The sequence below is a fragment of the Onychomys torridus genome, chromosome 3 (genome assembly GCF_903995425.1).
Source record: "Onychomys torridus chromosome 3, mOncTor1.1, whole genome shotgun sequence".
Lineage (NCBI taxonomy): Eukaryota > Metazoa > Chordata > Mammalia > Rodentia > Cricetidae > Onychomys > Onychomys torridus.
The window spans coordinates 21,291,236-21,303,755 of NC_050445.1; the positions used below are offsets into that span (position 1 = coordinate 21,291,236).

The window sequence follows — 12,520 nt, forward strand, 5'->3', positions numbered from 1 at the left end:
AACTGTGAGCTCCAGCCTCAGTGAGAGACTCTAACTCAATGTAATACCGTGGAAAGTGCTAGAATATGACTTCTGATGTTCTTCTCTAGGATACTCACACACATGGGAGAGCACACACAAATGTGCATGGACACACACACACACACACACACACACACACACACACTCACAATTAGGAAGACTATAAAAACACTGCTTTCAAAAGCAGAGGAAGAAGCCGGGCAGTGGTGGCACAGGCCTTTTATCGCAGCACTTGGGAGGCAGAGGCAGGCGGAGTGAGTTTGAAGCTAGCCTGGGCTACCAAGTGAGTTCCAGGAAAGGTGCAAAGCTACACAGAGAAACCCTGTCTCAAAATTAAAAAAAAAAAAAAAAAAAAAAAAAAAAAGCAGAGGAAGAGCAGAGATCCTTTGAGGAGATAATTGCTCAGAGAAGATGGGAACAAAGTGGCCAGGCATCTTTATGATTAGAGAGTTAAGCATGCATGTAGTTAGCCCAGCTGTGCTGCGTTTTGATAACTGTCATATTTTTGCAGGTGTGGTGTGGCTGGTGGCCATCATCATAGGATCACCCATGTGGCATGTGCAGCGACTTGAGGTAGACTCAGTGCTGAGATATTTTCTCAACCCTCTTCCTTACGTCCATTCTCCTTCCTTTGAGAATATTATGGTGAATGTACATAACCTCACTCATTTCACTGAAATCAAATGATGTTTTAAAATTATCTTCTCTGTTACTTAAATCTACTGGATACTGCACAGTTAATATTTAAAGTTAAAATTACAAAAAAGTAAGTTCCAAAATCACCTTCTCTCCATTTTCTTAGCTTAATGTGTTTTTCCTAGAATATCCCAGTCTTGTTACATGAGAGTTTGGTGTGACTGTTTTGACTTTATTTATTATCATGATCATGATCATTATTATTATTACTGTTATTATTATTTTCTTAGACAGTGTTTTTCTGTGTAGCCCTGGACACCCTGGAACTCACTCGGTAGACCAGCTGGCCTTGGCCTTGAACTCAGAGATCCGCCTGTCTCTGCCTCCTGAATGCTGGGATTAAAGGTGTGTGCCAACACTACCTGGCTGACTTTCTTTTATTTTAAGTCACTCAAAGCTGTACCAGATGGTCTCCTTGCTAGCTGATTTTCCAGTTGTCCTAGCCATTAACCAGCTGAAATGTGATTTAGAAACATGTCCAGGTCTTGATTTTTCTCCCTCTCCTTTACCCCCATCTTTTGTGAGGTCCTTTTACCATGTGTAAGGATTTACAGTAAAAGAACATGTTAGGATATTGGTTGTGGACAGCTTAGCCTGTCTGCTGCATGTACGTTTGCATGGCTTGTAGTGTAACAGGCATTGGTCTTCAAAGACAACAGGACATCCATCATGCAGCCTGGAATACAATTTACAAAGCAATGTGCTCCTTTATACCCTTAAATAGAGCTAGGCGGATCTGAATCCTTCCTGAGCATGCCATATCCCTCACCTAGGATTACAAGTGAGGCCTGAGATAAAAGTACATTGAAGAAAGGGTGAGGAGTCTGTTCCAGTGACAGAGTGCTTACCAGCACATGCATACCCTAATACTAAAAACACAAGAATAAATAAAAAAGTGTCCCAATATTTTTAGTATAACTGATATATAGAGTGAGCTGGCCTCTGTGAAGTCAGAAAGTGGCTTTATTCTGCTGCCACCTATGAAAATGCCACCTTAGGCAGCTGGAGAGATGGCTCAGCAGTTAAGAGCACTGACTGCTCTTCCAGAGGTCCTGAGTTCAATCCCAGCAACCACATGGTGGCTCACAACCATCTATAATGAAATCTGGTGCCCTCTTCTGGCTTGCAGAGATATATGCATGCAGAACACTGTATACATAACAAATAAATAAATAAATTCTTCTTCTTCTTCTTCTTTTTTTTTTTTAAAAAAAGAAAATGTCACCTAAGAACTTCATAATGAAATATGGATGAAACTTTGAGCAGGCCCTGCAACTCTTCCAGTCATTCAGATAATTAAATTCTTGTGGCTTCCATCAGTCATAAGAACACTATCTTCTCTGCTATAAGACGCCTGGGTTAGTGCCACAGTCACGTAAAATCACAATAATGGTCACTTTAAAGTGTCCTCTTCACTCTGGCAGCACACATACTAAAATTGGAGTTATTTAAAATCCTGTCTTCCCCTTAGCTTACATGCTTTCAGGCTTTCTGCACACACTTGGAACCTCTCCCAGGAAGCGATGAAGAGAGGAGAGAGGACTGAGTAAATGTCTTGGTGCTGGTGTGGGTGCCGCCCAGGCCTGATGCTTTCTGATAATACCTTTGGGGGTTTTGCCTGTGCCTCCATTCTCCAACCCACTTTTTGTTCCAACAGCAGCCATGGCCACTGCCTCCTTCCAGTGATGCCACCCATACCTCCAGCAGCATGTTTTATAAATGGCAAAATCTAGTTCTCAGTCTTGGAGTTCCTTCCCTGCCCACAGTAATCAAACAGATTTATCTTTTTAATAAAAGGTCTTATCATATAGTCTAAATATATAAATCATTTAATTTGTAGAAAATGTTATCTGTCTGATCTAATAGGCAATGGCCATGCTTGTTGCTAAACTCAGTCAAACCCTATTTGCTTCTTGTCAGAAAAGAGTCAGATTTCAGTTTTGAAGTAAACATATTAATGTGCATCCCAGTACCAAAACCATTTTAAAACTCCATTAGAGTGAATGCCATTGAGTGTGAGAGTCCGAGCGTGTTGCCAGATGACAGGCGGCATCGAAGCCAGCCTTTCACGATCTTGCTCTCTTGCTGTTTTCTCTGGGCTCTCTTAGGAGTGAGTTGACTCACAATCTTCAAGAGTGGAAATGGGAGGATTCAATATAAAGTGTCCTTATTTTCCCCCTCCACAGTGAATAAAAATGTGAATTCACAGCACCTCAGACCCCATCAAAATGCCATCCATGTTCCCCTAATTCTGGATTGTCTTGATTAGAAGTTTACTCAGGACAGGGAAATGCAGAAGGCTTGCCCAGTGGATTTACGATGCCTGGATGAGAGTGGCTTTAGTGCTATGAGTCATTTGAATTCCTCTCAAAAGCAAGGTTTGGCTTATGAGGGATGTGGTTGTCTTGAGCTGGAGTAGGTAGTGATGTAAGTGAACCTATAGATAGAGCTCAACCCCAGCCACTACTGTAAACAGTGGAAGATTAGGGAAATGTTTGCTTGGAAATCACAAAATCAGGGTGGGGGTGCAACTCAGTGGTAATGCACTTGTCTTGCATGTGTGCAAGGCTCAGAGTTTGTTCCTGATCACCATAAAAAATGACATCGAGAATCTGAGACTGGTTGCCGTGAATCCATCTTAAGATGTACTTGGGGAGCCTTTATTTATCTCTGGCGTAGTATAAAGCCATCACAGTTTAGCACTGAGCATTTAGGATGTGTCAGTACATGGCCACTGTGGTCACTGACCCTTGGAGGCTCTGCCCATGGGGAGTCAGACATAATTTCATTTTTCACATCTGTTTTCATTAAGTGTTATCATTCCTAGTTGTACTCATCAATAAAATCTGAACCACAACTCAGATTGTTTTCACTTTGGAATTGATGTTGAGATTTGCTGTGACTATAAGCAGAAATATGTTATCTGGAACTTCACAGTGACTGAGACTTGATAAGTTTGCTCCTTTGTGTTCCTATCCCAGGGATAAGACTTGGGATATATTTTAAATGTTTACTTTGTCTCTGAAAGGAACCCTTTAGCATTTGATAGTATCTATCATGGTTGTGAACAGTGAATTTAGAACTTGGGAGGTGAGTCCACCGGACTCAGAACAGCAAATTATTAAACAAATACAATCAAAATATCTGCAGATCGGTAATACTTTAAATCTAGTGTCTTGTTTGTTTCAGCATTTGAAAGCTACCAGCTGCCTTTACAATCTGGTGGTTCTGGCATGAAATAATGGTAGAAATATGGCTGGGTTCCTCCTACACTGAAGATTAGTGCTTGTCAAATCTGTTTCATCAGAAACGGAGAAAGCAACTGTATCGGTTGAGTTAATATTAAACTGGCTGGCATATGATACACATATTTTTCCATGTGTACTCTCTCAGTCAACTGAAAACTTGTGGCCAGCAAAATAGAAGTTGAGAAAAGTAAAACATAAACATTACTGACACAGTCCTACATTCCACCTAAATACCACAAAGAACAAAATCAAAGCCTTAGTCATCCAAGAGAAAACCTACAGTTACAACAAACTAATTATAAAAGCTGATTCAAACTCCAAAAATCCATCAGTGGCTGTGTGAGAAGTCTTTGAGATGTCATAGCGGCTGTGTTCTGCTCTTTGGATGCTGATTTTTGCATTTCATAACTGAATCGTTCTCACTGTAAAGGTTAAATATGACTTCCTGTATGAAAAAGAGCACATCTGCTGCTTGGAGGAGTGGAGCAGCCCCACGCACCAGAGAATCTACACCACCTTCATCCTCGTCATCCTCTTCCTTCTGCCTCTCCTTCTGCTGCTCATTCTCTATGGTAAAATTGGTTATGAGCTTTGGATCAAGAAAAGAGTCGGGGATGGCTCAGTGCTCCAAACTATTCATGGAAAAGAAATGTTCAAAATTGCCAGGTCTGTTTATTAAACTATTGCCCACAGTTTAAAATCTGTTGTATCAGTTGTGCTGAAAGGACAGTTGCCTGGATAATTCAACCTGAGCATCATTTGTAATTCACTTTGAGAGCATGGACTCACTTGAAACCAAGACCCTGTGGGGTGGTGTCAAGACCCGCTGTCCTCCACCTCACTGCCAGGAACATTAGAAATCTGCATAAAACCTTGCTCCAGAGGACCCGAGTTCCCCACATGTACAAGGGCATATAATTACATCTGCCCTTGGTCTTTCCCACTTGAGAATAATGTTAAAATACTGAAAGGGCATGCAAATCCTTTGAAACCCCAGAATGCAATTTATTGTAAATGATTGTGATTGATGCTTGTTTTTGTTTTTTGTTTTTTTTACTCAAAGGCAGTGCTATCTCACTTTATTTATTAGCATCAACTTCAAGACACACTTACTGCTGGATTTGTAGTTCCCATGACATAAGCTATATGGAATGACTGTTAAAACAAACAAGCAGTACCTTGCCTAGATTAGTGAGTTGAGGGGATTTCATTAATTCATCAAGTCTGCAGTGACCTCTAGTGCCCGGTTAAGAAAACTTTCCTTTGAGTGTACATTGGAGTCCAAAGATAGCTGAGCATCTCCCAGACCTAGTGGTACCATTTCCCTAGAGGATAGCTGATCACCCCCAGACCTAGCAGTTCCACTTCCCCAGAGGATAGCTGATCACCCCCAGACCTAGCAGTTCCACTTCCCCAGAGGATAGCTGATCACCCCCAGACCTAGTGATACCACTTCCCCAGAGGACAGCTGATCACCCCCAGACCTAGCAGTTACCACTTCCCCCAGAAGAAAGGGTTTCCAGACTGAAATGCCAGACTTTGAATCTGGACTTTTGAAACCGAAATCACCAAGCAAATGTGTAGCTCTGTGTATTTTAAATCTAATTTTGGGGAATGAAGAAAATCAGCTTGAATTTCTGGTAGGTCATATTATGAAGTTTTAATTCTACCCTTGAGGTTTATTATATTTTATAATTACTAATATTTAGCTATCAGAGGTATGGACTGCTTTAAACACATACTGAGTAAATGGAATGCATGCCACTGAAGAGCCACTACTTACTTTAAACCCAGAGGAGATCATTATTAGCCACCCTCTTGTGAATGCAATTTTTCTCTTCCCCAGTTTCTGCCTCTGTCCACTGGCTTATTGGGAAGATGAAAGACATACTTACTGTGTGTCTGTAGTCTCTGGAGCATTCTAGACCTAGGCTGAGCACTTATCACAGTGATGTGTACAGTATGAAGACTGTAAAGATGGGGGAAAGCTGATAACCTGCCCAGAAACAGCCTCGGGAAGTTCACCAACACTTGGAAAAAGTGGTCAAGTAAAGTAGGCTCAAACAGTAATGCGTTTGCTATCACGCTGACAATGTCTGCTGAGGCAAAGCCAACTGATGAAATGTTTCCCTGTGGGTCTAGGAAGAAGAAGAGAGCTGTGATCATGATGGTGACAGTGGTGGCTCTCTTTGCTGTGTGCTGGGCACCTTTCCACATCGTTCACATGATGATTGAATACAGTGAGTGTTGTCCCTGTCACTCTTCACTTTCTTCTCTTCTCTTTTCCTTCCTTTCTTCCTTTCTTTCTTTTTTTCTTTCTTTCTTTTCTTTTTTTTTTTTTAGAATTTCTAGTTCATTTCCTACTAGAACACACATGAAATCATAGATTCCTCACTGGTTGCTGTTCACTTGGATAATCAAATGTCAAACACTGAACATTGCTTTTGTGTGTTAAAGAACACCATGTCATCATGTGATAGGCAACTGTGCACAACTTGGACTAAGTCATTAATAATTAGAAAAGATAAGGAAAAGCTTTTCGAGTTCCTCCTATCTTGCCCCTCCTCTCCCTAAGCTATTTAACATGGGAAGACACCTTGAGAGTCTTCTCTGTTTAGAATTTTGACTTGTGCTCTGTGAATTGAATGTACCTAGGAGTCCAGTCAGATGTCTAGAAACAATTACCATTCACATGTTCTCTGGGGCTCAACATGATTGTGTTTCTGGAATGGAAGAGAACATATGAAGGGTAACTGGGCTTATGTGAAGGTTGCTATCATTGAGTTGAAAGTCTGAATCCTACAGTATATGCCAGGCACCAGCCAATGCATGGATGAGCACATTTTACAAAGGTGTGCTTATCTAGATACCAGACGCCTTTTTCAAAGTAGTCATGAGAATATTTCACAGCCTTAGCCACTTGCACAAGTGCAAACCTTTGTAAATACCTATGATAGAGATTTACAGTTATTTCTTGGTAAAGTTGATAAGTGTCCTAAAGTATTGTTTTATTTCAGGTAATTTTGAAAAGGAATATGATGAAGTCACAATCAAGATGATTTTTGCCATAGTGCAAATAATTGGATTTTTCAACTCCATTTGTAATCCCATTGTCTATGCACTTATGAATGAAAACTTCAAAAAAAATTTTGTGTCTGCAGTTTGCTGTTGCATAGTAAAAGAAACATTCTCTCGAGCATGGAGGCATGGAAGTTCAGGAGCTATGGCTATGCAGAGGAGAGCGAAATTAGCTAGCATAGAGACCAAAGGAGCAACATTTGGGGGCAGCAACATCAATGTCAAGTGGTGTGAACAGCCAGAGAAGAAGAAAAAATCACAAGTGGCATCTTGTCCTCTGTAGTTCTGAATTTCTTAGAACTCTTCTGTAGACATGGATGTTAATTGTTAACAGTGTCTTCAGAATCAGTACAGTACATGTCATACTGTAAAGGAAAGTAAATCATTTTGAGAAAAAGTAGAGCTTTCATATTAAAAATGCTGACAAGCACTTGAAAGGTTGAGGCAGGGGAATCAGTTTAAAGTAATCCTCAGATGCATGATGAATTTTAGGATAACCTGGGGTACAAGAGACCCTGTCTCAGGAAGCCAAAATAATAACAACCAAACGTACTAATGATGATGAGAAAACATTTTTCCATTGAAAATACATAAGAACAACAATTTTGAAAAATTATTGGGCCGTAGTTGTGTAGTTGTTTGTTTGTTTACTTTTTAAATTTTTCTGTTTTTATTTCATGTGTATGGGTGGCTTATATGCATGTATGTCTGTGTACCACATGCATGCCTGGGTGCCATCAGAGGCCAGAAGAAGGTATCTGATTTTCTGGAAATGGAGTCACAGATGGTTGTAAGCTGCTACATGGATCCTGGGCATCAAACCCAGGTCCCCTGGAAGAGCAACCATCTCTTCTGCCCTAAAGTGGGAGTTTCAAAAATTCTTGTATAAAATTCAGTGTTCTTGGCTAGTAACTTTTGTCTTTGTGGTCAATGTGATATGACTTTGCATGTATTGCTAAATTGAGTGAAAACATCACCAGTGCATTTTCTTCCTAGAATACTAATTCAGTAGTTGGGCATCACATGTGACTGTTGAAGTCAGGCTAACTCTTTTGCAAATGAAGCCTGCACCAAAGCCAGTAAGCCCAAGAAAATGGAGAAGCTACCAAGAGAACCACTTAGCTAGCAATCTAGAACATGGACTGGAGTTTCTCACAGCCTGTGTGAACATTTCTGTGGTGACTAGCAAGTCTCTTACTATGTTTTTGTTTGTTTGTTTGTTTGTTTGATTGATTTTGTTTTGTTTTTTGTCTCTTGTAAACTGAAGTTGATACCTGCTCTGCTTCATGAAGTCACCATGGGAACTAGACATAATTCGAAAAGCATTTTGAAGAATAAAGCGTTCTTGCCTTCTGAAGGATTGTCCTGCTCATGCTTCCCCTCTTCCTGCTCTGAGTCTTGTCTTGACCCTGTCCAATTTGTCCATTTGGTTTCTCTACTCAAAAGAATAGCATGAGGAACCTCATGTATTGACAGGACATAAACACATGCACATACACACTATACATACATACAATACACACAACTATATAGATGCAAATATAGATGGTTTAAAATACAAATTTTGTATTATCAAACCATTTATTTTCACTAGTGAGATGAATCACCTTTCTTTAATAAAGTGTAATAGGATGATGAGGGTATAACTAAACACTACCTGTGAAATTCCGCTGTCTCGGGGCTGCCTCCAAGAGGTGGGTCGGGATACTCAATAGACTTATTGACCCAGATTTCTTCCCTCAAACTTTCTCTCTTTGTTCTTTTAACTCCCACATATCACAGACTCAGAGGCCACCATCAGAACATAGGGCCATTTCCCGTTCAACCTCTAAGATTTTCAAAGCCTACTCATAGCCTTGTAGCCTAAATGTTTCTTCTGCCTCGAGTTTCCAGTCTTGGTTCCTCTCAGCCGCTAAAAGAAATGCCAAGAACACTGAGGCTGCTTTGTGGTTTAAGCTTTAAGACCTGGGAACCAAAAAACTCTGGCCACCATCTCCTTGGTATAGACTGTTTGTGTGTCAGTGAAGCATGCATAGAAAAGATGAAGATGAAATAATGTGTGGTACTGGGGGAGAGGAAATGCCAGTATGAGAGGAAATTGGCAAGTCAAAGAGAAGGAGGCTGGTGTATGTGTTTGGGAATGGATTATTTGGATCCTGTAGTGAACTGTCTGCTTGTGTGCTGAGATACCCTGTTGCAAAGCAGGTGCTAATTAAACACCAAACATTAAAATAAATCTGAATCATTGAGTTTGGTTCTTGTCACTTGATGCCATATCTGCATGACTTCTATTCTAAGTATGGCTGCGGAAAACATGTTAAGTCAGCAGTTATTAGCTTCCTCATTATTGAACATCAAAAAAAAAAAATCCAAGTACTGCAGTGTGGTGGTATTGTGTTCCCCCAAATATTGTTCACCCTAATAAATTTATCTGGGGTCAGAGAACAGACAGCCGCTAGATACAGAACCAAAAATGGTGACTAGAAAATGGGTCAGAGCAAGCTATAGCAGAAGCTGGGTGGTGGTGGTGGTACATGCCTTTAATCCCAGCACTTGGGAGGCAGAGCCAGGTGGATCTATGTGTGTTCAAGGATACAGCCAGCATGGTGACACACTCCTTTAATCCCAGAAAACGAGCCTTTAATCCCAGGGAGTGGGGGCAGAAAGAGAAAGATTATATAAGGCGTGAAGACCAGAAACTAGAAGATTTGGCTGGTTAAGCTTTTAGGCTTTGGAGCAGCACAGTTCAGCTGAGATCCATTCTGGATGAGGACTCAGAGGCATCAAGTCTGAGGAAACAAGACCAGCTGAGGAACTGGTGAGGTGAGGTAGCTGTGGCTTGTTCTGCTTCTCTGATCTTCCAGCATTCACCCCAATAACTGGCCTCAGGTTTGATTTTATTAATAAGAACCTTTAAGATTCATACTACAATGCAGAGCTGAGCTTAACATATTTAGATACTAGAAAATAGTGAATATTTAAAATTATGGCTGTCCTCTTGTATTCTGTTGGTTATGCTTGCATCTGTATTTCCTGTTCATTTACTCAGATTTTCTATTTCCAGTATTCCCTCTGTTTGTATCTTCTTCATTGTTTCTATTTCAATTTTCAGATCTTGAACTGTTTCCTTCACATGTTTAATTATTTTTTCATGGTTTTCTTGGCTTTCTTTAAAGGATTTATTTATTTATTCCAATTTTTTGTTTGTATTTTCCTCAATTTCTTTAAGGGAATTTTTCTTTTTTCTTTAAAGGTCTCTAGCGTCTTCATGAAGCTGTTTTTAAGGTTGCTTTTTCTACATTATGATGTTAGGGTCTTGCTGTTGGAGGAGGGCTAGGTTCTGGTGATGCCATATTGCTCTTTATGTTGTTGTATGTACTTTTGCATCGATGTCTGCCCATCTCTTTCTTTCATAGGTGCAAGAAGTGCCTGTGTCTGAGCAAGCTGCTATTGATCCACTTTGTGCTTATTGTGTCTGTGTCTCAGGGCCCACTCTGGGTCCAATCTTAGCTCTGTGATAGAGAAAGAGTATGCATGTTACAGTGCACATGTGGTCAATTGGGGGACTTGGTTCTCTCTTGCCACCACGTGGGATCCAGTGATCACACTCAGGACTTCAGGATCCACAGCAAGTATTTTAGCTGTTGAGCCTTCTCATCAGCCTGCAGCTGTGAAACAAATGAACTTGACTGCATCTTTCTCTTAAGAATATAAATGTTCTTTCAGGTCACAAATATATTTCATAGGGCAAAGACTCTAAGCTATTATTAGAACAGAGAAAGTAATTTTTCCAACTAACAGAAAGGGATGTTTTATAGAAACATTATTTAAAATAATAGTCTGGAATTGATAGCAATGATGTTTTAATAGAAATTTGCAAGTGGGGATAGGAATAGGTGGAATGAGCTAGGTTCCCAAGCCACTGGAAGAAACCATGATGGACGGTGCTGTTACCATCACAACAGGAAACACGACATGAAACTGAGAGCCCTAATATTGTCTTCTCATTTTTAAAGTGGCATTACATTGTGTCTGTCTGCAAGAGAAGAGTAATTTTATTAGTATCTTTTAATAAAATTTGGAAATAACTACTCAGAAGAAAAAAAAATGCTGCCATAGCATCACCTCATACAACTATAATAAAAATGACAGCTCTATTCATATGATTTAAAGCTACTACTAACCAGACCATGGGGGCCATCCTTTTGCTGGAGAAATCTTTAGCCTTGAAAGCTACATGACTACAGATAGTTATGTGGTTGGTGATGTGCAGTGATTTGTGCTTCTCTCGTGGGCCATGTTAACTCACCAAGCCTGTGCTTCGACTTCTTCTCTTTCTAGTAATGGTTCAAGGCCACATTCCTCGATCACAGCATGTACTCATCAGGGATATATTTCTTCCAATGGCAGAGACAGGGCCGAGGTAGCTCTGGCAGGGAGACCTAGCAGGTTACTTGAGTTTCCCTCTGAGCCATCACCTCAGGAGGAGCTTCATCAGGAGTTGAGCTTTAGTCTGTCCTCATTGTCTTAACTCTTGCCTAGTATGTGCAAAGACCTTGTGTTAGACCTTCGGCATTGCCAAAATAAAACAAATAAAAGCAAGGAAGTGAAATAAAGTGGGAAAGGTAGAGGAACAGATAATAGTCACTACCAAATCTCGAAAGGGAAAGTTTTCTAAGGTTACAAGCAGCACCTCTTACATTCAACACAGAATTGTGTTAGCCATGCAGCAAGGCTATGGTAGAAAGCATGCACTGTGGAAAGAGAAAAATCAATGCTTTTGTCTAAAAATGGCTTTATAGTTTAGAAAAAATTCTCAAGCACACACACACAACACACTACAAGTGAGTACAGTTATGAGATAGAAGATTAACACTCAAGTCAAATTTATTTTTATGCTAATGAGAGAAACTGACATGTGTACCTACAGAAAGAGATTTGTTTTCATCTTAGGATGAAGACACAGGGAAGATTTGTGGCTCCCATCTGAAGGCCGTCTTCAGGGAGGCTTAGAGAAGCTGGTTAGTAGATTAAGTCCAAGTTCAATCTATTAGAGAAACACCTCACATGTGGAGAGGGTCAGGCCATCAATTACTCACAGGAGACCCACTTGTATTGTGGAATAAAGAGTCTAGAAATAGACACATGACTGCTCAGCCAATTTTAACAAAGGTGAGACAATAATTTAAGGCCAGAAGGAGCTTTTGATTCAGTGGCAGAGAAACAGCTAGCAAGTCACTTGCAAAAACCTGGAGCCTCAAGCTGAATCCCACAATGTGTGCAGAATTTAACATAAAGGGAATTAATGAAATTAAATTTAAATGTATAATTATGCAACATTTAAGAAAATACATACATAAACTCAAGAGTTAGTAGACTGCCTCCAGAATCACCTCTTAAAAGAAAAGATTGGGAAATTGACAAGAAGGGAAGATATTTCATTAGAGAGGATGGGGGCTCACAGATGGAAAATATGC

The 12,520-nt window shown here is 40.2% G+C and overlaps 1 protein-coding gene across 1 annotated transcript in view; it reads left to right on the forward strand.

Annotated features, from left to right (window-relative positions):
- Window positions 1-7,675, forward strand: part of Qrfpr (pyroglutamylated RFamide peptide receptor) — a 71,231-nt gene extending 63,556 nt beyond the window's left edge. The window contains exons 3-6 of the mRNA XM_036182351.1: window positions 533-594; window positions 4,396-4,631; window positions 6,108-6,205; window positions 6,983-7,675. Coding sequence (XP_036038244.1) covers window positions 533-594; window positions 4,396-4,631; window positions 6,108-6,205; window positions 6,983-7,326 — 740 coding nt within the window. The 3' untranslated portion in view covers window positions 7,327-7,675. The remainder of the gene's footprint in view (window positions 1-532; window positions 595-4,395; window positions 4,632-6,107; window positions 6,206-6,982) is intronic.
- Window positions 7,676-12,520: the final 4,845 nt, after the last annotated feature.